Raw genomic sequence first — 24,562 nt, forward strand, 5'->3', positions numbered from 1 at the left:
CTCTCAGAGTCACCGAGAAGGTTTTGAAAAGAACAAAGATCTACTCACACACTGTCTGACTCACAGGGCCCCATTTTCCCAATGCTGGGGGACAGGGGGAAAGGGAAGGGGACAGAATTTCAACCAGAGGGTCTGTTCCCTGTGTCTGGTGCACAGTTTTGCTCTGGGGTCATCTGTAGGTCGAAGTTGGGCGATAAAAGAGGAAAAACAAAATCGGAATTCTTACTCAGTGGATTACTTTTCTGCATTTTGGCTTCAGTCTCCAATCTGCCTGTTTTTATTCACTTTCAGGATCTAATCAAATTCAAGTTTTGGAAGTTAGATTGAGATAGTTGATAGTATTATTCGAGGTTCTGTATCCGTATTGATCTTTCTGTGTAGCTGGCAATCACTGAGAAAGGGGTGATGAAACTCTTTTATGTTTTCGAGTGTCTGTTGTTCTAATCGGTGGGAGAGCTAGGCTAGAGTGGGTGGCTCATTCTTGGTGGGCAACAGAAACTAAAATTGCTTAATATTAATTTCTGATAAATGTTCTTATCATGGGAAAGGAGTTTCTGTTTTATACTGCTAATTACAACAGAGAAACAAAAACAGAAAACAAGAATCAACTTTAAATTTCACCAAATATCCAAAGATGAACCAGTACAGATCTTTAACAATCTTTAGTCTCCAAGTGTTAAATATTTTGTTCAATTTCTTCTTTTTAAATAATGACCGGGGAGAATGATCTTAAAACCTCCTTTTTCAATTTAGATTTTTAATGCTTATGGACTAGTAAGATACAGTTGACAATTTTGTTGTATGCTGAATAGATATAAAATAATTTTTTTACTACATGCAAAATTATTATACAAGGCTCGTTAAAATGTATTAGTAAACCATTTACATGTGAATGTATTTATATTTACTTAATCTGTTAAATTCTTGATATTGTGTTCCTAGGTTTATCCAGTTTGTTCGAGCTGGGTATTGGCCCCTTGGATTGTCTATAATTTTATAATATTTCATTATACGATTGTCCCACACTTTGCCTTACCCATTCTTTTGCTGACAGTCGTTTGTCGTTTTGTTTTTTTTTTTTTTTTTTTTTTTTTTTTTTTTTGCTGTTATTATGGTACTGTTGAACATTCTTATTCCAACCCCATGTTTAGATCTGTGGGGGGTGCCTTCCCTTCTCCGCATCCCATGCTTTTCTTGTGAAACAGGTTTTCTCCTCCCTCTAAGGCTGCCCTTTAGTCTGTCCTCAGTAACAGTCTGTCCACCAGCCCATCCATTTGTTCATTCAGGCCGTCCTCCCTAAACAAGGGACTTCCTGTGAAACTTGCAGGTTGAGGTTTTGTTGTTGTCCAACCTTGGAAGGCCTGACCTCTCGCCTCCTGCTGTCCGCGGGTGTTGTTAGGAAGGTGCGGTCAGCCTAAATGCCCTCCGTCAGAGAATGGCCATTCTTCACTCTGCCTTTGTCCCTAGAGCACATGTCATGCCACATTGCCAACAGTGAAATTCTCTTTTTGAAAAATATTTTTAGTGTGTGAGCATGTGTGTATGTGTGTCCGTGTGTGTGTGCTGTGCGTGAATGTGATGTGTGTGTGGGTGTAGGCCAGACGACAATTCGCATGATTGTAGGAGTTAGTTTTCTTCCTTCGCATCGTGGGCCCTAGTGATAGAAATCAGCTGGTTAGGTTGGGGTGAGCACCTTCACCTGCTGAACCATCCCTGAACATCTTTCTTTGCCTCTTATCTTTTTTATCCATTTATGTCTTGCTTTCTTCTTTTCTTTTCTTTTCTTTCTTTTTTCTTTTACATATTTGAGATAGAATCCATACTGGCTGTCCCAGAACTCGCTCTGTAGACCAGGCTAGGCTTGAACTCAGAGATCCACCTGCCTCTGCCTCCGAAGCGCTGGGATTAAAGGTGCGTGCCATTCATTACTCCTGGCTCTTCTGATGTTTCACAAAGTCCTAGGTGACTTCAGGAGGATATTAAATGGAGTCGATTAAAACTTGATTGTAGGGCAGTAGTAGTACCTTTAAACCCAGCACTTGGAAGGCAGAGGCAGGAGGATCTCTTGAGTTCAAGGTCAGCAGAAGCCTACAGAGTGAGCTCCAGGACAGCCAGAACAGAGAAATCCTGTCTCAGAAAACCAAAAGAACAAAACAACAACAACAACAACAATAAAACCCCACTTTATTATTTATAGAAAATATTTTTTTAGACATTTACTTTTGTTTTGCTTGTGGTTTTGTCAGATCCAGATGTGCAAAGATATGCTAGGTGAAAACAAAGATGGTTATGAAGTCTCTGCAGAGGACAGGGAGGTGGGAGTCTGGATGGGGCTGTGACGGGAAGAAGGGAAGCCACCAGCCCTGCCTCAAAGTGATGCGATTGCACTAACATTCCAGGAGGAATTCTTCTGGAAGACATTCTCTCTCTCTCTCTCTCTCTCTCTCTCTCTCTCTCTCTCTCCCTTCCTCCCTCCCTCCCTCCTTCCTTCCATCTTTCCTTTCTCCTCTTTTTCCTTCTCCACTTCCTCCTCCTCTTCTTGGGTGAGGAGAGGGAGAGTCTTGTGTAACCAAGCTGACCTCAAACTACCTGTGTGGTTAAGAATGACCATGGATTCCCGATCTTCCTGCCTCCACCTCCCAAGTGCTGGTATTATGGGTGATACTATGGGTACGTGAACAACCCAAATTAGTAGTGGCAGGGCTTGACCTTAGGATCACACATACTAGGTAAGCATGCAACCAATCGAGCTGCATCCCCAGCCCCAGATGCAGGGTGCTGATAAAGCCACAAGGTAAGGACTTGACCTGATGTTCTCAAGGGCACTCCACAAGCTTGGTCTTAGATGTTTTCAGGCCCATGGGTGAAGTGAATATTTTCCTATTTGCCTATATTTGACGACCATAGGACAGGGAAGCCTTGAGGTGATGAAGCAGGCAGAAAGAATGGAAAGAGAAGGGGCAGGACAGGATGGAAGCGGGGAGTTGGGCTAAGGAGCTGAGTCAAGCCCTTCCGGAAAGCAACGTAGATCAGCGGAAAACGGGTTGCCTGTAACTGTTAGTGGCTTCTGTCTCTACAGAGGGACAAAGAAATCCTGGGAAATCCTGGATTCCTTTCCTAAAGGCTACCAAGTGATCATGAAATATCTGCTACAGAAGCTGATTTCACCCCAGACACATACGGACCAGGAGACCGGCGGTGGAACAGAGCTCTCAGCACTGATTGTATGGAGGGGCAGGTGGAGGGCTGGGAGCTGGGAAGGGAACACACGGGGATTTCTGCTGGGCTAGCCTGGGCTCTATGGACTAGTACCATTTCGGGACCCAAGTCTCATTCTAACAGCAGCGTCTCCAGGTTGGGTTAGAAGGAGGGTTTCCAACCAACTGACTTACCTAAAACAGAAGAGTTAGATTCTAGTTTTGAATATGGGGGTGCAGTGAGGGGAGACAAACATCCCGGGCCTGCCCGAATGCTCAAGGATGCTAAGAAACTAAAGCAAGACCCATAGTTACAAGAGCACATAAAGGCATTCCAGAAGCAACCTGGCGTAAGTTGGCTCAGTCTTCACTCGCGGGCACCACCGGCGACTGCGCTGGGCAGGCCTATCCAGGTGCTAAGAACTGAGTGACGTTGATGACGTCGTACTCTCCCCACTCCAGGTCACCAGGGCCATCCATGAGCTGCTGCTGATCCCGAGCCAGCAGTCGGAGGTGCAAATCTTCTTCGCCTCCCTGTTCGTCGCACTGCTTTTCCAAATCTCTTTCCTGGTGACTAATGAGAGCCCCGAGAGCCAGGACAAGCCGCATGAAACTGTTAGGTACCCTGGATCCTGGGCCAGTGTGCTAGGGACTGTGATCTGTATGCCAGCATCTTGGCGGCGCCGCTAGCTTGGCCTCTTCCCATCCTCCACGCTTACTTTATTCCTCATACACCAACTCAAGAAACCTTCCTAGGTTTTCTCAAAAAAACTTGTTAAAGTGGCCGCCTGCATGGATGCAGTTTCGGTACTAGAATAAAGTCAAAACAAGACTGCTGGGTCACAGATCTAGATTGCATTTCCCCGGCCTCTGCAGGCTTCCCGAACTGCCTGGGAGACCCCTCAGCCTTTGTTTGCATCAATTGCAAAATGTACTTGGTCTGTGAACATCCTGTGGCCAGGTTCATAATTAACAGTGGGAATCCCATGGGAGGTTAGAAGGCCGAGGGTGTGACTGGCAATGACACCCTGCCTCCCGCTCTGCCCTCAGTTCTTCCATAGAGGCCCTGAAAACCTTACTGCGAAGCTCGGGGTACATAGAACACATGTCTTATATTCAGACCCTCGGGGCCTGGGAACTGGTTGTCAGCCCTGAAAGTCACTATGATGGAGTCACTCAGCTGGCCAGGTAAGCGGGCATCCAGTCCCTGGGCAGGCAACCTGCTACGCCTTTGATCCTGTCCCGTGGCTTGGAATAGGGTCTTATTCTGCGCGCCCTATTGTTATCTCAGGTCCCTGGTCGTCAAGAACTGTTGGCACAATCGTCCTGTCTTCAGTTTCCTCATCAGGACCCTTGAGGACTCAAACTGTGCCAATTACTTGACAGCCCTGGTGTTTCTGACAGAGGTGACTAGAGACGGTTGGACAGAGGGCAGTGGGGACAGCTTCCTGGGAAGCAAGTGCGCCCAGGGGACTCATCTAAAAGGCTCCAGAGGTAGAGAAGTGGCCTGGTTTACCCCTGTCCATAGATGAACTAGGAAAGACAGGAAAGAATTCTTTATTAGGTTTTACTGAGTCATAGGCCTTTATCCTCCTCAGATCAAGGCTTTGAATCTGCCCTGACCTTGTGGGGTACTAGTTTTCTCTCCTGCAGTTACTTCAGCTTTGACTAGCCACTCTGATTCACTCTATAATTCAGTCATCAGTCAGGGAAAATGTGTAGGAAATTCATAAATATATCCAAATTCTATAAACCCATTACATGCCTTTGCTTGTATGAAGATGTGTGTGAGTGCGTGAGTGTGTGTGAGTGAGTGTGTGTGTGAGTGTGTGAGTGAGTGTGTGTATGTGTGTGAGTGAGTGTGTGTGTGTGAGAGTGTGTGTGTGAGAGAGTGTGTGAGTGTGTATGTGTGAGTGAGTGTGTGTGTGAGTGTGTGTATGTGTGTGAGTGTGTGAGTGAGTATGTGTGTGTGTATGAGTGAGTGTGTGTGAGAGAGTGTGTGAGTGTGTATGTGTGAGTGAGTGTGTGTGTGTGTGTGTGTGTGTGTGCGTGTGTGTGTGTGCGTGTGTGTGTGAGAGAGTGTGTGAGTGTGTATGTGTGAGTGAGTGTGTGTGTGTGTGTGAGAGAGTGTGTGTATTGTGTGGGTGAGTGTATGTGGGTATGCGTATAAGGTTAAATTAGTCTCTAATATTCTATGTTCTTTTTGTTGAATTTTTGTTTGTTTTAAATTAACTTTTTAGTCAGGATACAAGGAAATGAGTTTCACTGGGACATTTTCATACATATACAGCATTGTAACTTTGTTCTTATTCACCCCCTCCACTTTCTCCCTATCCACCACATGCCCTTTTTGAGACAGATTCTCACTATGTAGCCCTGGCTGGCCTAGAACTTTCTATGTAGATCAGGCTAGCCTTAAACACACAGAGATCCACTTGCTTCTGTGGTAGGGTTAAAGGCGTGCTCCACCATGCCTAGCCTCTTGCCCCTTTTGCTGGTCTCTTCTGCTTTCACCGCACAAAACTCTAACAATAATGAAGTGTTTAACACAACGGTATTCCATAATGCGTAGCATATTCTGTTTCTAATTTGAAACAAGTGCAAACAATACTGCAGGAAACATCTCTGTGCGCAATAGTTCCCATATTATAGATGATTGCCTTACAGTAAGGATTATAATAGTGGAAGTATGAATGCCAGAAGTGTGGGTGGCTTCTGTGACTTTTGATACTCATGTCCAAGTATTTTCCAGTAAAGCTGTATCACTTTATGCTTTCACTAGCCGGGGCTGGGCAGGTTTTTGAGGTCTGCCTTACTAGTTTTAAATTGGTTTCTTTGAAAGTTCAAGTTGCCTGATTTTGAAAGTTATTACATATATTTATTTGTTTGTATATGCATGCATGTGCAAGCACACATGTGAAGATCAGAGAACAACATGCAAGAACCATTTCTGTCCTTCTACCATGTGGTTCCCAGGGGTTGAACTTGTATCTCAGGCTCAATAGCAAATGCTTTTACCCACTTTTCCACCTCACTAGCCTCAACCTATCTAAGAGAAGAAGAAAATGACTTCTGAATACCAACAGAAGATAATACAATATCAATAATACTAGGACATTAACAGGCCTCTTCATTCTATGATCCTAGCAGACACTTGCTAAGTATGCTAAGGATTTTCTTGGAGAATGCAGGGGCCTAACTAGCTGAGGGGTGTGTTCATACGGCAGGTCTCCGTAGGCGGAGACTGCTCGTTTGTTTCCCTGCCGCCCAGACCCGAAATAATCAACAGAAACTGTATTAATTACAACACTATTTGGCCTATTAGTTTAGGTGTCTTATTAACTAACTCTTACATCTTAAATGAACTCATTTCTGTTATTTTAGATTTTACCATGAAGCAACGAAATTCTGTTATGGTGTGTGTGTGTGGGTCACCACAACATGAGGAACTGTATTGAAGGGTGTGGCATTAAGAAGGTTGAGAACCCTGCTCTAGGAGATGCTAAGCCTCACATCACCTTTTTCTAATGCTGAGTGCCTCGTTCTTCAGAATTGCTCTGGGGTGGGGTACAGGAATTAGTTTTCTCTAAGCTCCCGAGTTTACAGCTGTGATCTAGGCACAGCTGGTATTGGGGAACACTCTAGAAGTTCCTTCAAATGCTGTTGCCCAGCTGAGAAGAGTAGATGTCCACCCATAGAAGCAGTTGCAAGTTTCAGGCTGGAGTGGAGTTAGCAAATTGTTTGTCTTCTAGTCTGAAGACTTGGGGTTCAGGAAGTTCTCCTTTATCTTCAAGTCTAATTCAATCAAGTTCTTGCCTCCTTTGCAAACTTCCATTCATGATGCTTTGTATCTGCTTTCAACCTGTGGCAACGCTGCTCTTTCCTTGAAATAGTCTCCAGGCAGTTCATGGTCATGTCTTGAAAGGCTCCCAGAATTATTCGTAATAGCCAATAACAACCTAGATGCCCCTCTGCTGAAGAATGGATTAAAAAAATAAAGGGTTACATTTACACAACTCAGCTGAAAAAAAAAAACCAATCACATCATTAAATTTTCAGGCAAATGGATGGAACTAGACAAAACCATGCTGAGTGAGGTAATCCAGACTCAGAAAGACAAACACGGTATGTGTTTATTCATAAGTGGATAAAAGATAGAAAGCAAAGCAAAGGATACCCAGACTACAGCTCCAGAGAATTGGGAGCATGGGGGTAGAGGGGAGAGTGGAAGGGGAGAAGAGAGTAAGGAAGAGGAATGGAAAAAATATATAGCTCAATAAAAACAAAACAAAACAAAACAAAAAGCTCCCCAGTGCTAGGATCTGTGACAGCTGCGTACATTTCCTGTTGCTAACTCCCGTCATCCCTTCTCAAAGATGCCCGAGGAAGACTTGCACCATGGATGAATGACAGAATGTGAACTTGTCCTTAAAGCTCTTACCAAGGCTCTGAAAATGTTAGTTTACAACAAAACAGAATCTAGATTCAGTTGTTCCCTTGTCTACCTTTCTGTCATTCTTGGTCTCCTCTTGCCAGCTGCTCCACTGTCCAGATGTGGCAGGCATTGTGGATGAAGTCTCCACCAAGGTTCTGGTGAATTGGTTCAAGCGCGAGGAGCCAGCCATAGATTATCTATTCCTGCAGATTGCAGAGATCTTCACAAAGCACAAAAACACGGTGAAAATGGGAGAGGGGACAAGGACATGTCACCCGGAGAAGGAACAGGTGGACCTGGAGAGCTAGCGTGTCCAGTTATAGACAGGGAGACACACTGAATTAGAGTATGGTCCTCTTGAGGCCGGTTGTCTGGTATAGAATTCAGACGGACTTGGCCATCCAGGAAAGGTCCTGGAGAAAGTTGTCCTGTAAGCCAATCCCAGGATCCCAGATGTACCATCCAGATGTCCGGAGAATGGCATCATCAGGACTGAGGGAGACAATGAGGAGGGCAATTTATGGTGCTGCAGATGGAAAATCTCTATCTTCTCACCTCTGCCCATGGAGGACAGAAATTTCCTGGCCTGGTACCCTTTGGAAAGCCCAGTTTGATCACCATTCAATGTTGGGGCCATTCCTACGTCCAGAGTGAAAACTGCAGGAGCTTGTGCCCAGTGGTCTACATGAGGGGAGGGACTGATGGGACGTGCTGGTGGGGACAGTTCCCTGACTCTGCTTTTGAGTGGCTGTCCCTCCGTAGATGAGGCACTTTCACATCCTGCAGTCCTACGTGTTGAGTTGCTGCTACTCCCCCAGCAGTGAGGTGGTGATGGAGACCTTCCTCATGCTGCGGCGCATCCTCAGGGACCTCACCTGGCGTCAAGCCTCCTCCTTCATCACTGAACTGACCTTCACTTTGGTCCACTTCTTTGAGGAGGTAAAGCCCTCCCCCCCCCCCCATCTTGCCCTAGGTAGCTGCGACCCAATGGAAGAGGGTGGAGCTTTGTGTGTGTGTGTGTGTGTGTGTGTGTGTGTGTGTGTGTGTACGCGCATGCACACGCAAGAGGGCAGTTTTGAGACAGTTTCTCTGTGTAACAGTCCTAGCTGTCCTGGAACTCACTTTGTAGACCAGGCTGGTCTAGAACTCAGAGATCCACCTGCCTCTGCCTCCGGAGTGCTGGGATTAAAGGTGTGCGCCACCACCGCCCGATTGGATGGAGTTTTCTTACAAAGCCCTTTCCTTGACCCCAGTTTAGTTCTTGGGAGACTGACTGCGTCTGCGCTTTGGTTTTGTAATCATCAACAAGAAGGCAGAGGAGAGCAGCACAGGGGAGCTGTGTTGCTGAACGAAGTAGACCCGGGGCGGAGAGGTTGTGTGCATGGGAGTGTGGTTAGGGGGAGCAGAGTTCAGAGCCCTTCTGACCTGGGTGGGCAGTGCAGGAGCAGAGGTGCTGTGTCTTCCTGAGTGTGTATCTTCTTACATAGGAGTCAGAGGAGCTGCGCCTGATAACCTTCCAGATCTACGGAAGTATCCTAACTAAGGTCTCGAAGATAACCCTTGTCTGTCCCCTGAGGCACCAGATCCTCAACTTTCTAGTCCTCCTAGTGTTACATCTGCAGGATGTAAATGCCGACGTGGTGGAGGTGAGAAGCTGGACTGTGGAGCCTGGCATTCCAGGTTCTCCCTAGAAGTTAATACAGAACATGGTGAGCCCTTGGCCAGGGCTGTGACAGGATGGTGTAACACCAAGGGGACCCACTAGACTTTTGCTATTGGAGATGCTCAGCGAGTACAGGTGATTGGCTGTTGGGCTGACTCTCCTCCAGTTTCAGTTTGACCCAGCTAGCTACCAAGTCCAGTAGAAGCTGGTGGGCATGCAAACCCCAATGCAGGAAGTCTCATAGTGGCACCAGCTCCTCTCTCTGCTGCCTTGCTTTGGTCCTCGCGGACTTTCTCCTGACTATAGTCTGCCTTTACCTTCCCAATGAAGGGAGATGGGGCTCCTAGGGCGGGAGAGATCCAGTTGAGGTTGTTGTAGTTGTATTCTGGGCAGCGCAGAGAGGCCTGGATTACGACTGATGGAGCTGTGAGCCCAGGAGACCAGAAGCATGTACCACAGCTAAACACTTGGAAACTACTGCCTTGATTTCTAACAGGAGACCTCTTAGATACATCCAAGGATGCTGTTGAGCACATGATGGAGAGGGATGGGTCCCTCCTGATGAACTCAGTGATGTTCCTGACCAAGCCAACTTTGATATAGAGCAGGGAAAACCCAGGTGGGGTACCAAGACTTTGAGGAACCTGGGTGAGGTGGTAGACTTCTGTGAAGCCAGTACTCAAGAGTCTAATGTGCCAATTTGAGGCTAACCTGGGCTACATAGCAAACACCTGACATTTGTTTGCAGAGAGACTGCTTTGGGGTTGGAAAGGCACGGTGCCAACGGCTGTGCTCTACAGAGAGTCACACTGCCGTGGGACTCGGTATTTCTATCACAGCAATTGCTGCTTCCACTTCCTCATGGGGAAGAGGTTATCAGTAGAGCCAGATGTCTGGACAGGGTCTCCATTTCTCCTGAGCCTGAATGCCTACAGGCTCTGGGTCTTCAATCCACCAAGGCCAAATGGGCTGTGACCCTCTTGGATCACTCTGTGTCTTTGTCCAACCTTATTCCCATGATCCCTCATGCTGAGCCTCCCATCTTTCCAGGTCTGTAGGCTCAGCCTCTGCAGCGTAGCTACCTTCCTGGGCTGGTCCAAACTCAAAGGGGTCTTCTCCAAGAATGATGTATTCACCATCCTCAGTGCTCTGGTAAGCCAGCAGCTGACTGCTCCTTCTGCCCTGTGCCAGGGAGTCACCACCCACCCCCACCACCCCCATCCCCTGACCCTCAGCCACCTGAGTCAGTCTCCTCCCTGTAGCTGGTGGTGTCAGGAGCTAGCAGCGACAGTGCCTTGTGTTGGCACTAGCGGTGCTTCCTGCCCTCTCAGTGCCCCCTGTCTACCCTGGAGAGTTAGGCGCACGAATTGGTAATTTCCGAGTCTTTCAGAGAAGAATACACTTTCTAATACAAAGGCAGGGCACTGTGCCCAGCTCCAGCTTGCAGAAAGGCTACCCGAGCAGAGGGGCCATCTTCATGGGGAGGAGTGGAAGAGGGTGATGCTTAGTCCCTTTTCTGTCACCATGATTAAACACCATGAAGAGTTTGTCTGAGCTTTCAGTTCGAGAGTGAGAGTCCATGGTGACGGAGTGAAGGTATGGTAATAGGACCAGGGATCCGAGGACTCCATTCTTGAATGACAAGCAGAAAACAGAGAGAACAAATTCAAAGTGGCACAAGTCCTTAAACGCTCAAAGCCTGCCCCCAGTGACACACTTCCAGCAAGGCCACAGCTCCTAAGCCTCCCCAGCAGAGCTGTCAATTGCGGATCTAACATTCAAATGCCGGAGACTATGGGGACAAGGAAACCTAGACTCCAGTAGAACTGAAGAATCGCTATGTCCAGTAGAACTGAAGAATCGCTATGTCAAGTAGAACTGAAGAATCGCGATGTCAAGTAGAACTGAAGAATGGCTATGTCAAGGGCTTTCTTATACATTTCCAGTCCCGTGGCTTGGCCAATCTAGGAAGGCTTCACGGAAGAGCTAAGGTTCCAGAAGTTGGGACACAGGAGAATTTATAAGAGGTTCTAAAGATGTGGTTTTTGCAGTTGGCACAGTTTGCATTGCCCCTCCTATGTCGACTGTCTGAGAGGCAAGAAGGTTGGCAGTGGGCCACTCCAGCTGTGCCATCTAACGCTGCTTCTTCTAGCTGCAGCAGGAAAGGAGCAAGGCGCTCTGGCTCCTGAAGCAGAGTGTGGCTCTCTTCAAGAGTCCGCAGGGCCCCATCCGCCAGGTCGCTGTGTGGTTTACAGGTACGATGGCCCTCTGTCTTCTCGGGGCCACTGTCTCCTTGAAGTTGGGTTGTTCAGATTATGGTCTGGGCACGTAAGGCTCTAATTACAGGACCCATGGTAATTACAGAGTCCCTGGTAATGACCCCATCTGTTCCCTTCCACCACAAAGGTTGGGTAGGGATAACCTGTCTATAGCAGAATGGGCCAACTCCTAAGAAACCAAGGCAGAATAGCCCCTGAAGGGTGGCACATCAGGTCTCTGTGTGGTCCCCTAGTGGGTTCAAAGACAGGTAGACTCTACCTCCTGCCATCCAGAGGACTAGCATCCCTGTGGCACAGTTTCTCTGCATCTTCACCTGGCCTAAATGTGTACAGTCCTGTGCAGAATTGGAGAAGCAGTTTGGTTTCATGGAGCAAGTCCAACCCTGAGGCTGGTAACCTAGGCTTGGAAAGATAGACAAAAGGACAGGGTGATGACTTTTACTGGGGAACTTATAGTTAGGGCCCACTGGCCCCTTGTGAGGCCACTGAGTGCCTGTGTGCCCCCGTAGGTCAGATCATCCGGGTTCTCAACAGGGCCGAGAAAGAGGAGATCGAGGAAGAATATATAGGTGAGTGGCCACCTCATTGCCTACTGCATGCATATTTTTAGGGGTGTGGATGCTTATCTTCTTCCCTGGGGTACCAGTGTCCCCAGCTCCTCTCCTCAAGAGTCTCGTCACTGCTCATATTATCCTGTGGGAACTTTTGTGTCTCACTGTCCCTGAGACATGGCCCCTGCACACTGTGCCTTGCTCTCCTATTCATGACACAGTGCCCCCCCCTCCCCGCCAGTATGGCTCTGTCCTGGGCTGCAGTTCTGCTGGGGGGTGGGGGGTGGTCAGAGGACTTCACATAGAATGCAGGAGGAGGTAGAGCTAGGGAGAGGCAAGGAGGACCAAAAGAGCAGCCTTCTTGTGTCTCCCTGAGCCAGGGGTCTTGATCGCAATGGACAGTGTGGACTTCTAGAAGACATCTTTGTTTATATTGTAAAAGTTGCCTGTTTTCCTCTTCCTCCAAGCAGTGCCAGGGCCCTGTTGCCTGCCTGCCCGCTTTCCTACGCTCACTGTGCCATCCCCTGTATTATTTGTTACAGCCTTCAGGTACATGCAGAGAGACCCTGACCCCGTAGTCAGCTGCCTCACCGTCCAGACTATCTACATCCTCGAAGCCAAGGAGCCGGTGACTCCAGCTAAGACCCCTTCCTCCTGCCCCTGCATGAGGAGGTTCCTAAGGAGATACCACTGAGCCCGCATGCTAGGGTCCAAAATGAAGGCTTGCCACCAACACTGTGACAGCAGGCTACCTTCTGAGTCCTGTACTAGAAATGGTGTGTTCCTGTAGAACTCTGCCAATAAAAAGAGAAAGCATTCATTTTTGTTCAGTTATTCAGTTAGATATCAATCTGTAGTCACAAACTGCTGTGTGTGTGTGTGTGTGTGTGTGTGTGTGTGTGTGAAATCATCTGGGACAGGCTGGCTTCTCTGGCGCTACTGCCTCATGGCCACTCTCATTCAGTCACATGATCTAAGCACTTTTCTTTGCAGGCTGGGCGTGAGACACGTGAGGTAACTAGAATTCATTTGTACTAGCAGCTGTGTGTTTTGTTTTTATACAGGGTTTTGCCATGTGCCCGGGCTGGCCTCAAACTCATATTCTCCTGCCTCTGCCTCCTGAGTGCTGTGATTATGGGTGTATATTGCCATAACCAGTCCTTTTTTATGAATTCCTGCAGAGCAGAAGAAGATAACAGATCTCATAGATGGCTGTGAGCCACCAGGTGGTTGCTGGGAATTGAACTCAGGACCTCTGAAAGAGCAGTCAGTGTTCTTAACCTCTGAGTCATCTCTCCAGTCCACCAGCTTTTTTTTTTTTTTTTTTTTTTTTTTTTTTTTTTTTTTTTTTTTTTTTTGAGATACTGTCTTACTACATAACCCAGGCTGCTTTTGAATTCTCCTAGTGGCTGGGCAGTATTCTTGCTGGTAAATAGCAGTGTCCCCCTGGCTATTTGAAGCAGGAAAGTGATTTGTTTTTTGTTTTTTGTTTTTCTCACAGAGAGTATGGTTAGCTCTGTAAGACCACTCTATAAAAGTAGCATATGGCTGCCCCTGGGCACCGCCCAAACCACAGCCCAGAAGTATCCTTCCCCTAACATAGCTCTTTCTCATACCCCTGTTGGAATCAGTGTTACTGACATCGGCCCAACAGTGGGTCCTTGGGATGTTCTGGATCTATACGGGATCATCTGTGGCTCCCAGAGCCCATTCCCCCCACCATCTTGTCTCCTAATACCACAAACTTTACTCACTGGGAAAAGCTTATAGGACAGCAATTTCCTAATACAAATACAAGCTCCTTCAATGGCTTGGCTGAATCCTGTCCACTGTGAAACACGGTCTGGCTTCACAGTTCCGTGCTTTGAAGTTCCCAGTGGTCTCCTGCACACAAGCCTTCAGGAATCCGAGATGCCCTCTCCTTTTTGGGCCTCCGTAGGTCCACATCTTCCTTGCATTATCTCACCTGCTAGCAAACAAGCCAAGGGTGGCATTAAAGGTCCTGCTAATTTCTGCATCAGCCAGGAGGCTTTTCTCACAGTTCCTGGCTCATCATTAGCTGCCCCCAGTTACCACTGGGAAGCCTTCTGGGCTAACCACTTTATCTATAGGAGTATAAACCCTGTGTATAAATAGAAATACCCAAGACTCACTGACACCTGATAGCTTCTTCCTTGCCCCCAAAGGATGAATGTGCCTTTACAAGCAAGGACAAACAGTATATCTTATATTAAAAATAAAATAAAACACAACAACCAGTAACAGGGGCTTGGGATAAAGCCTCCTCCAAGACTGGGTGTCCCCACATGTTGCTGCATTCATTCACTTGAGTCAAACCAAGATACAGGTATAAAAGAGCGGGTTCCTGGAGCTCTTCTGTCCTGCTTTCTCCTCAGCTAGTTCTGATGGCCTCTCTGGGCCTCAGTTCCCTCTGTGTATAAAATAAGGGATTTGGAAAAATATGTCTTTTGAGGTGCCTCCAGGCTTAGACAATGAAAGGCATAGATTCTTATGAGGGACATAGTGGCTAGTGTCTGCTGCACAAGTGTGATGACCCGAGTCCATCCTCCCAGGACCTGCATAAGAGAACAGAGTGTGGGGGTGCACACACAAAACCCAAGCCCTGGGACTGGCTGACCAGACTGAATCAGAAAGCTCTCAACTCAGTGAGACCTATCTCAAAAAATAAGGGGGAGGCCAGGTATGGTGGCACTCAGGAAGGAGAGGCAGGCACAGCTCTGTGAGCTCAAGGCCAGCCTGGTCTACACAGTGAATTCTAGGCTAGACAGGACTACATGGTAAGATCTGCATCTCAAGAAATCAAAAATCAATAAAATACAAATAAGTAAGTAAGCAAGGTGGAATGTGATTGAGGAAGACATCTGGCATCAGCTTTTGACCTCTGTATGCATGCACACAGGCATGGGTACCTGCACACTAATGTGTAGGACACACACATGTACACACATACAATTAAAATTATAAACATTTTTTTTTTGAGACGGGGCTTCTCTGCATAGCTCTGGCTGTCCTGGAACTTACTCTGTAGACCAGGCTGGCCTTAAACTCAGGGATCGACCTGCCTCTGCCTTCCAAGGGCTGGGAGTAAAGGTGTGCACCATATCCTGCAGACTTTAAATAAACTTTTAGAAAATCCAGCCAGTGTTCTTGACGACTGAGCCATCATCTTTCTAGCCCCTCCACCCCCGGTATTTAAGAATCTCTTAACTTTGGGCCCATGGCCAAGACTATTGATGTTCCCACAGGTTGACCTGAATTTTGACAAACCGTTGCTGCCTCTGGGGGATGAAGGGAGGAGTTGGCGCAAGCAGGAAGCTACAGAAACCCCTCTCAGTTTCATCTGTGTGCCCAGCCCAGTGGCAGTTGACCACACCCAGTTGTCACTTCCCACAATTCACAATGGGCTGTGTCTGTCTGTGGAATAGTAGAATAGGATCTTATATAAAACATGCACTTTGGGGAGCAAGGGTGAGGCAGGAGGCTGGCATGGGGTGGAGCTCAGCTGCCTAGCCAAAATCAATGATCTTCAGGAAGTCAACCCATTCTCCAAGGCAGAAGGCTCTGTGCCTGCTCCAGAAGCTGGGGACACGGGGCAGGAATGGTCACTGTGTTTCCCTTTGCGGATAAGGGTCCCCTCCCACCAGCTCCTCGGCTGGAAGAGCAGAAGCCTCTTTCGGAATTCCTCCCTCCCCCCTGCCCCATCCAGAACTCTGGTTCGCTGGGTCACTGTGAGCAGCAGGGACTTGTGTGGGTTCAAAATCCACTTGGTTTTCCTTTTGGGAAACAAAGCCACAAAAAAGTTGTTCTTGGCTTCCCGGCTGTATAAAGGCTCAGCGCTTTCTAACTGCAGATGGCGTTAAGGAGTGGGCCAGACACACCGGAGTGTACAGAGACAGATGACAACACAGAAAGAATAGAGTGCGGGCTGGAAGGGTAAATCAGTGGCAGGCCACGTGCTCAGCATGCATGAGGCGCTGGGTTCCATTCCAAGGGTGGTGGAGAAGACAGCTTCCCGAAGGCTGGGAAGCACCGACCTAGTAACAGCATCACAACCATCGCAGAGCTAGTTTGCTATATGAGCTTTTCAGTATGTGTACATTTCTGTCTTCTCTCCATACGTGACAACAAAATGAAACATGTCCAGCTGGTGCCACACACAGGGAGTCCCGAGTCCTAGGGAAGGCTTGCAATGTGTGAGTGACGGAAAGTAGGTGCTTAGGTGGTGCAGGCTGATCGAAGGCCAGCCCTGTCCTGAGTCTCTCCATCCTGTGACTGGTCCTCATTTCATAAAGAGGCCGTCACCTAATACCAGGGATGATCTAGCAAAGAATGCCCCAAACAGTAAGGACCCAGTACTGGATGGTCAGTCAGTGCTGGTGTCTGCTCTTGACCACCTGTACCCTGCATTGAACCCTGCAGGCCACATAGAGGGCGGGGAGAAGAGAACATACTCCAAGGGACCATAAACTCATCAAAGAGCATTGTTCTCCCATGGGGCCCAGTTACAAAGGCCAGCCTCATATACCTACCCATAAACAACTTCCCACCCCTAAGAAAGCACCACCAGCTACAGGTCAACAGCCCATTGGCAACACCTCTGCAGACAATGATCATTCGAGTTTTATTTATCTTAGAACACACACATCCAATTCCAGAACAGAAATGTACAGCATGAGGCTTAAATAACTTTCATATCCTATGTACAGTCATCGGAAGAGGTACAAAGAATATACACACCTTGAGCTACTGTGTCACGGGAGAGCGCATGAGCCAAGAGAGACCCCGCAGCCTGGGTAGGGGCAGCGGCTGGAAGAGCTGGGGGCAGGGCGGGGCGCCAAGACATCAGTGGTCTTTTCTGACTTTCAGCAGTACCGACTTCCCACTGTTTGGCAAAGCCTTGAGGACACAGGATTGAAGGAGGAAGGAGGAGGCAAAGGAAGTCAGGTGGGTGCTGGAGATGAAGAGGGGTGGGCACCGGGGACAGAACAAAGATGTCAAAGAAACAGAAATTGCCCTGCAGAGTCTCTTCTTGCACTTAAGGAGTGGTGAAGACCCGGGAGTCAGGAGGGGACGGGTGGGTTCCGGAAGGCTCAGTGGAGTTACTGGCCATTGTTCTAAGCAGCAAGCAGTTTCCAACTTGAAAGGACAAAGGGACGGATGCCACAGGTTTGGGCCACATGGCAGGATGGAATTCACCGCTCCTGCAGGGCAGGTTCTGCCCATACAAACCAACCAGGCTCAGCCAAGGGTGTGTGGCTACACCCAGCCCAGAATCCAGGGGAGGTACCCAGGAACTGGCAGGGTAGAGCATAATGCCCCGATTTTACAGCAGCTTTCTGCCTGCACCGCCATCACAAGGGCAGCACGAGAATGCCCCCAGGAGACAGCATCCTCCCCGCGTGCGTGCGTTTGTGCTTCAACCTGCCCTTTGCCCAAGCCTGCAGCTGGGGCGAGGATGGGAGGCGTCTTCCAGATCCATAGCTGTCCCTTTTCAAGTAGCTGATGGTGGCACTCTGACCACATCAAGGGCTGGGCTGGGTCAGCCTCCCATTCTTTGCCTTCTCTCCCTCCTTGGCAGACTTTGGAGGTTGTTTCAGGCCCAGCCTTCCAGGATCTGGCTGCTGTGGGGTCAAGTCTCTCCAACAAGTGCAAACACTGAGCTGGTTAATACTGGAATGGGTTCTGACCCAGGATTGTGCAGAGAAGGTCCAAGAGAGCGGGGACAGTAGACAAGTTCCATCCAGACGGAAGCCAATCAGCTTCAGAAGCATGGATGTGGACGTTAGTTCAGGAGATGGGAGCCTGGGTCCAGGCTCTTCAGGCTCAGAATGGTGGGGTACAGCTATATGTGGGTTTTTATAGGCCTGGGGTATGGGGGTCTAGGGAGGACCCCACAGCATACAGATGTGGCCTGGGCCTCAAGTCTTAGGATGGGCACAAGAAGTAATATAAGTCCCAGAAGTACATGGGTGAGTCAGCCACAGATATGGGCATCCCTAGTCTAACTTAAGACTCAGCCCATCTGGGAAAAGCCTCTTGGGCCCATGTTTGCCCATATTGTCTACCCCGAGACCTGCATTGTGCTCAAATCACAACCAGTTTGTGCTTCCAACACGTAGGACGCTTGTGCAATGAGTAGAGCTAGGAGCCTGCCCCTGACTGTGTACCTCAGACACCTGAAAGAGTGGACAGGGATACCAACATTCCCAGAACACAGCTCAGAATGACTCGGGACAATGCGCTTAGAGCTCCAAAGGATTTCAAGTTTAGTCAATGACACTCGCTGGGACAGCATAGCAGCCCCACCATGAGGTAGTGACCCATCAGAAATGGCAGAAGGGGCAATGACGGTGAGCACCTCTCACGGGGCTGTAAGACCACACGCTTTGTACAAGAACTGGCCTTGCAGCTAGCTATACAGTACAGCACCCCAGGCTCGGGCAGTCCAGCCCATGGGGTCAGATAAGTCTCATGTGTTTCTGGAGTTTGTAAACACTCATGCAGATGGGTTCTGGGTTTTCTTACAGGACGTAAGGTCTAGGCTTTCCATTCAGGTGGAGAGGGGTGGAGGAGAAGATGTGGTTACTTCTGAGTGCTAAGGCAGTTTCTTAGCATGTTCAGGATGAGCAGAGGAAGGAGGATCTCTGGTCATTGCAGAGACTGTCCAGGTTCCAGCTGACCCGCTTTCTAGGCATATTGTTCTGAATATCCATGTACTCAGACTTAACACCATGTCCGACAGGGGCCACCGACAGGTGGCATAATCTTAGTCTCAGTCTCCAATACAGCACTGGGATGGCTCAGAGAGGGTCTGTCCTCAGCAGGGACCCTCCCATCCCAGGGCCACATGGACAGGTACCAGTGTACCCGGCCACAGAGAGAGAAGAACCAATTGCAGATGTGCTATGCTAACTATCCAAAGTCTTCAAAGTCACCATGTCCTCTGAACGGAGCTGGGGGTTCACGGCTCCCGGAACAAGACCAGGAAGCATGAGATCAGTGAAGCAATGGAGTAAGTGTGGACCAGTTTAAGGGCAGGGGAAGCCAGGAGTGAGGGATGGAGTCTAGTCCTATAAATTCAGAGTTGTTCCTATAGGGAGCGCCAGACACAGATTACACCTCATCCCTGCAGCTGAGTCCACAGCCCCATGGGAGAAGCAAGGAAGGAGCATGAGCCTCTTCCTGCTAATCTAAAAGGGAGGGCCTTTGGCCCAGGCTGGTTTTAAGGCTTGACAATCTGTTTCTAGAATAACTAAAGGAAAAGAAGCTGGGGGGGCTTCCCGTCCCCATGAGGGCTGAAACGTAATTAGCTGGGGAGTTAGGTTAGTAGTCTTTCTACCCAAGCCTCTACCTAGTGGACAGTCTACCAATCTGGACCACACAGGACTCTGGGGAGCATGGGTTCCCTGGTCTTAGGCTGCTGGTCTTGGGTGGACTCTCGGACCTTCAGGGTCTGTGGGCACGAGGCCCATAAGGAAAAGACACATGTGGGCTGCAGGCATGGCTGGCATAAGGCTGCCCAGCATGATGCCAGGCCTCAGGATGGAGGAAGGCACTGTGGCATCAGGCGGCCTAGAGACCTGGACTATTCTAGAAGGTTTGCTGGGGTGGAGCAGAGCTGGGGCAAAGGCTAGAGCGGCAAAGGGTGGAAAAGGCCTTGCCCTCCTCTGCCCACGGAGCATAGGGTGGGGCAGGGGGCTGGAGTGCCAAAGAGAAGATTCCCCCATGAGTGCAGGGGAGAAGATGGGAAGAAACGTCAAGTCAGTTTCCAGGAGGCAACAACAAAACATAAAAATAAAAAACAATAAGTTAGATAACTGCAGTATTGCTGACCTTCTCCCCAGAGGAATCGTCTAAGCAGCTCCACCGCGCCCTCAGCAGAGGATGCCCCAAGGAATGACTGGGCCCCATTGAGGTGGGTGGTCAGTGGCCATAGGGTTTAGGGTCAGCTGCAGGACTCAGCTGCTTACATCTGGTTTCCATGGTTACCTGAGAACTACCTTGGTGGGCTCAGAAGCAGGTGCAGTGGCTCCAGAGGTGGGGCTGGGAGACATGGAAGAGGCTAGCTCACTGGAGGATAGATGGAGGGCAGGAGGGCAGGAGGACTTCTTCTCCCTCCCAGTGCCACCCTGGGCTGAGGGCCCAGAGGAAGGGCAGGGCTGCCTCAGCAGGAGACAGTGTGACCTGTTGTGCAGGGCGAGGAACTGGGCGGGGGAAGGGATCGTGCCCTTTGGCTTCACAGCTTATTCCCTCCTCGGCCTCTCCTTTCTCAGGAGGCAGGGGAGGGACAGACGGGACAGTGAGAGGAAGCAGAGCAAGAGAAGGGCCACACCCTCTGTCCTCAGTGCACCTGACTGGTCCGCTCAGGTCAGGCCACAGCTTCCTTTCCGTGCCGTGTAGGCTGCGGGGTCCGAGGGTCTAGCCGCCCTCAGTCCTAACTTCAAGGGTGGGCCGCCGGTAGCCGTCGCATGCTCCAGAACTTCACTGTCAGGTCACTGGGGAGGACAGAGTGAGGATGCTCAGCCATTGACGTGAGCCCAGCCAGCTGTCCCCAAAAGTAAAGGCTGGGCAGACTCCCCACCTCCCTCAGGTATGGCTGGGCTAAGGCAAACACTGCTCAGGAGCAGTGGGCACTGACTGCACAGGGAAGGGTTCTGGGCAAAGGGAGGGCCCAGGCCATGGTCTCCAAGACCCTGCAGGACTGGCGTCCTGGGCATTCTTGTTGTTTTGGTTTGTCCAGGCCTCAATGCCTCCCCCTCTGCTCTCCGCTACCTAAGGTTCTGTCCCACCACTCATGCTGGCAAGATGGGTTGTTGGTGCAATCTGTTAGGCCAGGCAGGGCACGGAGGGAGAATAAGAAGGTCAAGAGTAAAACAGTCTCATACCGTGAAGAAGCAGCTCAGATCGAAGTGGGGGAAAGACAGGAAAAGGCAAGAGGGGAAGAATGAGAGAGGAAAGGGGAGGGTTGGAGAGGGGTCAGGGCAGGGTGGTGGCGCGGCCCTTTATGGCCAGGACTCGGCGAGGAAGGCAGGGGGTGAGTCCAGGGACGTAATTCCACAGCTTTACCCGGCAGTCACTATGGGGGGAGAGGTAGAGAGGTAGAGAGGAGAGGTAGGAAGAGATGGGAGGGGAGAGATGGGACATTGTGGGGGCAAGGAGAGAAAAGAAGAAACCGGGCTGAGTAGTGCCCCTGGGGCTGAGGACCGGGCACTGCCTGACGGGGGCAGGGGCAAGAGCTGCAGGTGAAGGAGCAGAGGTTTGGAAGTGGCAGGGCAGGCCTTAGCTCCTGCAGGGGTGAGAGAGAGATTGGGACTGCTGGGAGGACAAGTCCTGGCCCGGGGCCCAGGGGCTCCCTGATCCCTTGTCTAGTGCAGCACCCAGGACATTGGGAGCTTAGTGCTCAGTGAAGATGAACAGGAGGTTTAGAGAGAAGGGCTCTGTGGGGTTCTGCTGGGTGAATCGGATCTGTGGGGACAGCTGCACAGCCCTGTCACCGTACTCTGGGAAGAGGGAGGGGAACAAGAGGCCATCCTGCCTGGCACCCACCTGGAGGCCGTGAAGATGTGCTTGCTGTTGGTGCAGATGGCATTGATGGGGCTGTCGTGGCCCTTGATCTCACCAATGGGTGTGAAGTTGTCCACATTCCAGACCTTGATGAAGCCTGCCCGGCAGGCGCTCAACAGCATGGGCCGGCCAGGAACAAAGGCCAGGGCACACACCCAGTCCTTGTGAGCATTGGGGATTTGCTGTGGGAGGGTCAGGGCTGATAAGGTGTAGAGAAAGGAGGGGGCCTGCCACAAGGCCCCAGGAACACACATACCCCTCTTGCTAGCGGTGGAAGGATGCTCCCTGGCTCCTAGCATCTACAGCTATCATATGGACGGACCCCAGCATTCTCAGGAGCCAGGCTGAGCTAAGTTGTGCCAGAGGACTCAAAGGCCCAGACGGGTCCTTCTGCACAGTTCCCACATTCAAACTTCTGAATCTGCCCTGCTGGAAAAGTCTTCAGCCTCCAGAAGAGCCAGGTTAAAGTCAAGTGCTTGACACAGGACCGGGTGCTTCACATTCAAACTGGAAGCTAAGGCTTAGTCGGGAGCAGGGATCAGAGGGCCCCAGTGGAACCAACACAGACTTCAGGGAGAGGAGGGCGGGGACTGCAGGGAAGTTGGCAGACAGCAGGCAGTCTTGGAGGGGCCCTGCTAAGGTCTGCCTGGGGCCTGGCCCTGGACCATCCCACTCCTCCCCTCCCCGAACCTGAATGAGCTCCTGCTGCTCCAGGTCCCACTTCTTGATGCCGTTGTCCCTGGAGCCACTGAACAGTATGTCTCCTTGGATGGCCAGGCATTCGATACCGTCATAGTGAGGGGGCTCAAAGTTGTGGGTTGGGCCGATGGTGCCCATCACACAGTCGCCCAGCTGGAACATCTGCAGAGGAGGAGGGCAGAGCCCAGAGAGGGGCATTTTGGGGCAGGCCTTGAGCACTGTTGGAAGAACACTGCCATAGTCCCACCCCTCCATCTCCCTTTCATCCACAAAGTGTCCAACTATATCATAGAGAGCAAACCAAATTAGTGGGTTTCGCATATTTTGTATGTTTTCCTACTTATTTTTTTAAATAATTAATTTTAACTTTTTATGTGCATTGGTATAAAGGTGTCAGCTTCCAGGGAGCTGAAGCTACAGGCGGTTGTGAGCTGCCATGTGGGTGCTGGGAATTGAACCCAGGTCCTCTGGAAAAGCAGCCAGTGCTCTTAACCATTGAGCCATCTCTCCAGTCCCCCTACTTATCATTTTAATTGTCACATCATACCCCATTCAGAGGCTGTACCTGCAATCCTTACACATTACATTGCTAATTTTTCACCATTTACAGAATAATTCTATGACTGATCATACACATCTTCCTGTCTTCTCTGAGATGCTCTCTCCAGCAGCAATTCCCAGAAGTCTCCTTGTTTTTTAAGTGTTCCCCAGGTAACAGAGGGTAAAGGTGGAATAGGTGGAAATAGTGAGAACAGCATCGTTCAGGCCTCAGAGCAGAGGTGGCTCCAGTCAGAACCCAGCTAGTGTCAAGGTGGTTACAGGTACCTTCACATAGTGGTCCTTGGAGCCAGTCACCACGAGGTCATGCTGGTTCGAAGTCTGGGTGACTGTCAGACACATCACTGTGCCAATATGGCCAGTCAGTTTGCCGATGGGCTGGAACCTACAGTGGGAAGAGGCCCAACCAGGGATAGTCGGGAATCTGGCCTGGAAAAGACACAGACTACTTTCTCCCCTTCAAAACAAGATCAAGGACCAAGGTTTTCAGAGGCAGCAGGCAAGAGCACAGATTGGGGAACCGGAGACACAGTTGAGGTCCGGCCCACACTGGAGTGGTCCACACTATGCTGAGGCCTGTGGCCCTTTCCTGGGCCTATTCTCCTGACATCTCACTGACCTGTTAAGCTCCCAGATCCGGACAGCATTGCCAGAGGCCACATACAGCATGGTGCCTGAGGGGCTGAGGGCCATCTGGTTAATCTGATGCTCCCCCTGGGCACTGGTGATGGCTCGCGTGGATGTAGCTATGCAAGCATCTCCTGAGATCACCTGGCCTGAGGACCTACTCAGAGAAAAGAAAGCAAAGGCAGGTCACAAGAGGCTATTCACTCAGGCCAGAAAAACAAACAAACTTCACTCGGACCAGCTCAGAAAAGCCACGTCTCCCAGGATGCCTTCTCTATGAAGGCAGAACAACCTCCCCTAGAAGCTGGACCAAAGGGAGAGCTACACTCTAGCCACCATGTCTCTATGACCCGGTGGTGTGCGTGGGCAGTTTGCACAGACTGTAAGAGTCAAGGGACAGGCTTTGAACCTGGTTCATGTAGAAATCACTTAACTTCTCTGAGCCTCAGTTTCTTTATCCACTGAAAGAGGTGATAACATTCATTTTGTGTACTACCCCCCACCCCGCAAACTTCATTAAAAAATAGCTTTAGATTCACAGCAAGACTGAATGGAAGGTAGTTTCCCCATCTACCTCTTTCCCTCCCAAAATAGCCATGGTCAACACCTCATGTAGCCTTTGCTACAACAGGTGAACCTACAATGGACACATCACCCAAGCTCATGACAAACAGTGGGGCTCATTCTAGGTGGTCTACATTCTATAGGTCCAGTCAAATGTGTGACATTATCTGTGACTACTGCATCGTGCTGAGTAAGTTTGCAGCCCTAAATATCCTGTGTTCGCTTTTCAAGTATCAGAATAATCAATCTGTGGCTTCTAATGCATACATAAGAACAAAACTTGACTTCTGGAGAGTCTGTGTCCCTGCTCAGGACAATGGGTAGCTGGCTGGCTTTGGAGGCTGCTGCCTCCTGCTGGTCTTTTGGATTCCTAGGGCTATATGCAGTCTATCTCAAACGGTAGA

The 24,562-nt window shown here is 49.7% G+C and overlaps 2 protein-coding genes across 2 annotated transcripts in view; one reads left to right on the forward strand and one right to left on the reverse strand.

Moving 5' to 3' along the window:
• Positions 1–12,819, forward strand: part of LOC119827147 (maestro heat-like repeat-containing protein family member 7) — a 32,755-nt gene extending 19,936 nt beyond the window's left edge. The window contains exons 13-23 of the mRNA XM_042054028.1: positions 3,080–3,224; positions 3,660–3,817; positions 4,248–4,385; positions 4,489–4,603; positions 7,734–7,874; positions 8,395–8,571; positions 9,120–9,278; positions 10,346–10,447; positions 11,448–11,550; positions 12,084–12,143; positions 12,668–12,819. Of these exons, the coding sequence (XP_041909962.1) occupies positions 3,080–3,224; positions 3,660–3,817; positions 4,248–4,385; positions 4,489–4,603; positions 7,734–7,874; positions 8,395–8,571; positions 9,120–9,278; positions 10,346–10,447; positions 11,448–11,550; positions 12,084–12,143; positions 12,668–12,819 (1,450 nt within the window). The remainder of the gene's footprint in view (positions 1–3,079; positions 3,225–3,659; positions 3,818–4,247; positions 4,386–4,488; positions 4,604–7,733; positions 7,875–8,394; positions 8,572–9,119; positions 9,279–10,345; positions 10,448–11,447; positions 11,551–12,083; positions 12,144–12,667) is intronic.
• Positions 12,820–16,790: 3,971 nt separating this feature from the next.
• Kif21b (kinesin family member 21B) overlaps positions 16,791–24,562 on the reverse strand; it is a 47,763-nt gene continuing 39,991 nt past the window's right edge. Inside the window, exons 31-35 of the mRNA XM_038349626.1 lie at positions 23,587–23,751; positions 23,235–23,352; positions 22,401–22,571; positions 21,693–21,892; positions 16,791–20,641 (exon numbers count right to left, since the gene is read on the reverse strand). Of these exons, the coding sequence (XP_038205554.1) occupies positions 20,587–20,641; positions 21,693–21,892; positions 22,401–22,571; positions 23,235–23,352; positions 23,587–23,751 (709 nt within the window). The 3' untranslated portion in view covers positions 16,791–20,586. The remainder of the gene's footprint in view (positions 20,642–21,692; positions 21,893–22,400; positions 22,572–23,234; positions 23,353–23,586; positions 23,752–24,562) is intronic.

Source organism: Arvicola amphibius, chromosome 12, assembly GCF_903992535.2.
Source record: "Arvicola amphibius chromosome 12, mArvAmp1.2, whole genome shotgun sequence".
Classification (NCBI taxonomy): domain Eukaryota; kingdom Metazoa; phylum Chordata; class Mammalia; order Rodentia; family Cricetidae; genus Arvicola; species Arvicola amphibius.